The sequence below is a fragment of the Bos taurus genome, chromosome 23 (assembly GCF_002263795.3).
Source record: "Bos taurus isolate L1 Dominette 01449 registration number 42190680 breed Hereford chromosome 23, ARS-UCD2.0, whole genome shotgun sequence".
Taxonomy (NCBI): domain Eukaryota; kingdom Metazoa; phylum Chordata; class Mammalia; order Artiodactyla; family Bovidae; genus Bos; species Bos taurus.
In genome coordinates, this window is record NC_037350.1 from 21,608,014 (window position 1) to 21,611,273 (window position 3,260).

General features: G+C 35.5%; 1 protein-coding gene across 1 annotated transcript; it reads right to left on the bottom strand.

Annotated features, from left to right (window-relative positions):
• Nucleotides 1–1,414: 1,414 nt before the first annotated feature.
• OR9G1 (olfactory receptor family 9 subfamily G member 1) lies at nucleotides 1,415–2,332 on the bottom strand. Its single transcript, NM_001390124.1, has one exon. The coding sequence runs from the start codon at nucleotides 2,330–2,332 to the stop codon at nucleotides 1,415–1,417; it is 918 nt and encodes a 305-aa protein (NP_001377053.1).
• Nucleotides 2,333–3,260: the final 928 nt, after the last annotated feature.

The window sequence follows — 3,260 nt, forward strand, 5'->3', positions numbered from 1 at the left end:
TTATTTGTTCTAGCTGTGTGAAGAATACCATTGGTAGCTTGATAGGGATTGTATTGAATCTATAAATTGCTTTGGGTAGTATACTCATTCTCACTATATTGATTCTTCCAATCCATGAACATGGTATATTTCTCTGTCTATTAGTGTCCTCTTTGATTTCTTTCACCATTGTTTTATAGTTTTCTATATAGGTCTTTAGTTTCTTTAGGTAGATATATTCCTAAGTATTTTATTAGTCTTTCCATTGCAATGGTGAATGGAATTGTTTCCTTAATTTCTCTTTCAATTTTCTCATTATTAGTGTATAGGAATGCAAGGGATTTCTGTGTGTTGATTTTATACCCTACAACCTTACTATATTCATTGATTAGTTATAGTAATTTTCTGGTGGAGTCTTTAGGGTTTTCTACGTAGAGGATCATGCCATCTGCAAACAGTGAGAGTTTTACTTCTTCTTTTCCAATTTGAATTCCTTTTATTTCTTTTTCTGCTCTGATATTATCTCACTTTTAAAAGTCAAAATTATGTGCGCCTCATCATACTTCATCTTTTGTTTGATCACTATTTGTATGTATTCCTCCTATAACTATTTCTTTTGGATAATGTTTACTCATGGAGATAATTCTTAAGTTGTTTCACCTCACTATAGTTATTAGTATTATTATTATTTTTGTTGTTGTGTATTGATGCTCAGAATATCATAATTTGGAGGTAGATAGCCTTGTAGGTTCACCCATATAATTAAAATAGAAGCCTGGGGAGATACAAAGTGATTCACAAGTATGATGCATATGAGAACGTGACCAAGTTTTCTTTATTGAGGAACATGCAAACACACATGTAGGTTGGAGAGCTCATGCTTCCTGAATTATGTTTGTGCTGAGTTATTTGTTGGGTACCACTGGGCCTTTGTGCTAACATTTCTGGGGAGAATAAAGGACATATAAAAATGCTTTAGAAATTCTGCTATAGGAATAAAAGTTATGATTTTAAGTTGAGTGATATGAAAGTATTAAAATTTAATTCAATGTATTTCCTATTTTAAGGAAATAATTATTGGATACTATTCTATACATATCAGTCAGTAAAAAATGTTATCATTCTGTCACTTCATGAGATAGAAGACAGGTTTTGGTTTTAAGCTTTTTGGTTGTTTTCAACCTAAGGTAATATAAAATTCAAAACAAATGATTATATTTTGTATTTAAATTTTATCTCTTTTAAATTGAGCTTCTTTTTTTTTTTTTTTTTTCATCTTAGGTCTTTTGACTGGCCTTGTACCAAGGGTACAGATTCATGAACTGGCAACGTAAGGACTCTTGATCCTAAAGGAACACAATGGCAGCTCTTCTTGAAATACAATAACCTGCTCAAAAATTGTCTCTACATCTGCTTAAAAGGAGAGAAATTTTATTTATTTAAAGAGTTTATTCATGGCCTCTTTCACATCCTTATTTCTCAAGCTGTAGATCATGGGGTTCAACATAGGAAACACCACAGTGTAAAATGTAGAAACTATTTGGTCACTATCAAAAGAATAGTTAGAGCGTGGATGAGAGTAGATGCAGAGAATGGAGCCATAGTACAAGGTGACAGAGATCAGGTGGGAGGAGCAGGTGGAGAAGGCCTTGAGGCGGCCCTGAGTGGAGCAGATCCTCAAGATAGTGGCAATGATGAAGAGGTAGGAAGCAAATATAAACACAGCAGGGGCGATGACATTAGAGGCCAGGAGGAAATACATCAGAGCCTGGTAGCCATTCTTCTTGCCACAAGCTAACTTCACCAGGGGAAGCAAATCACAAAAAAAGTCATCAATTGCATTGTCATTACAGAAGTTCATGCTAAATGTTCTTTTGGTGATGATAGAACAGTTAGTAAAGCCACCAAGGTATGAGGTAGCTACCAAGAATGCACAGAGTTTTATGGACATGGCCTGAGAATGAATAAGTGGCTTTGAGATGGTCATATAGCGGTCATAAGCCATGGCGGCCAACAGGTAGCATTCACTGTACGCCAGCCCACCAGAGAAGAAGAATTGGGCTACACAGCCAGCAAAGGAAATGCTCTTGTCTTCAGAGATGCAGGTCACTAAGATCTTTGGAGTGTAGACAGAGGAATACCAGAGATCCAGAAAAGATAGATTCCCAATGAAAAAATACATGGGTGTGTGCAGTCGGGAGTCATTACAAATCAGCACTATGAGGGAAGTGTTTGCTAGCACAGTCATAGAGTAGACACCAAGGAACACCACAAACAGGACCAGCTGCATCCTGGGGTCTGTCGTGAAGCCCACCAGGATGAAGTTCATCACTGTGTAATTGCTTCTCTTCATGGTTACAAGGAATCTTACATAAGAAGAGAAAAAATAAGTTCAGCTTGAATCACTGTGCTGAATACATAGGAAAAGTGCAAAATAAAGGATATTATATCGGTGTCATACCTAGAAATCTATAACCCAAAAATGTCCACTTTGGAAAGAATTTTCATTTTGTAACAAACCACTGTCTACAGCTATATATATTTTTCTCTTTCTTTTTTAAAAATTAAATTATTTTTTATTGAAGGATAATTGTTTTACAGAATTTTTCTGTTTTCTGTCAAACCTCAACATGAATCAGCCATTGGTATACATATATCCCCTCCCTTTTGAACCTCCCTCCGATCTCCCTCCCCACCCCACCCCTCTAGGTTGATACAGAGCCCCTGTTTGAGTTTCCTGAGCCATAGAGCAAATTCCAGATGGCTATCTATTTTACATATGGTAATGTAAGTTTCCATGTTACTCTTTCCATACACATAAGTACATTAAATTTTTCAATAGTTTATTTGATCAAATATATCTTTGAATCAGGTAACTGCCAAAGTAGTTAAAAGCACTCCATGGATAGGAGCTAGAGATGTTTCTACAGAGAAAACACAGAGCAGAATGAGGAAGTCATTTGATTGGCTCTAGATTAATTGGTTGCTTATTTTGGAAACCAATAATAAGCAAAAACCCTAGCTGGTTGTTTGTGATTGTTGTCCTTAGCTTCATTCTGTGGGATCAAGTGGACTGAATGTGGTTTAGTGCCTGGTTTGTTTACAGTGGTTAACAACGTATAAATGAGACACACTACACTGTATTGGCTTCTTTGTCTAATGATTTTATATTTGATTCCAAATTTCTGAAGTTGGTTAATTTATTTTACATCTTAAGATGACCATTCATTTAAAAGATGGATGAACTCATCATTTCTATTTACTGTAATTTAGCATTCTTT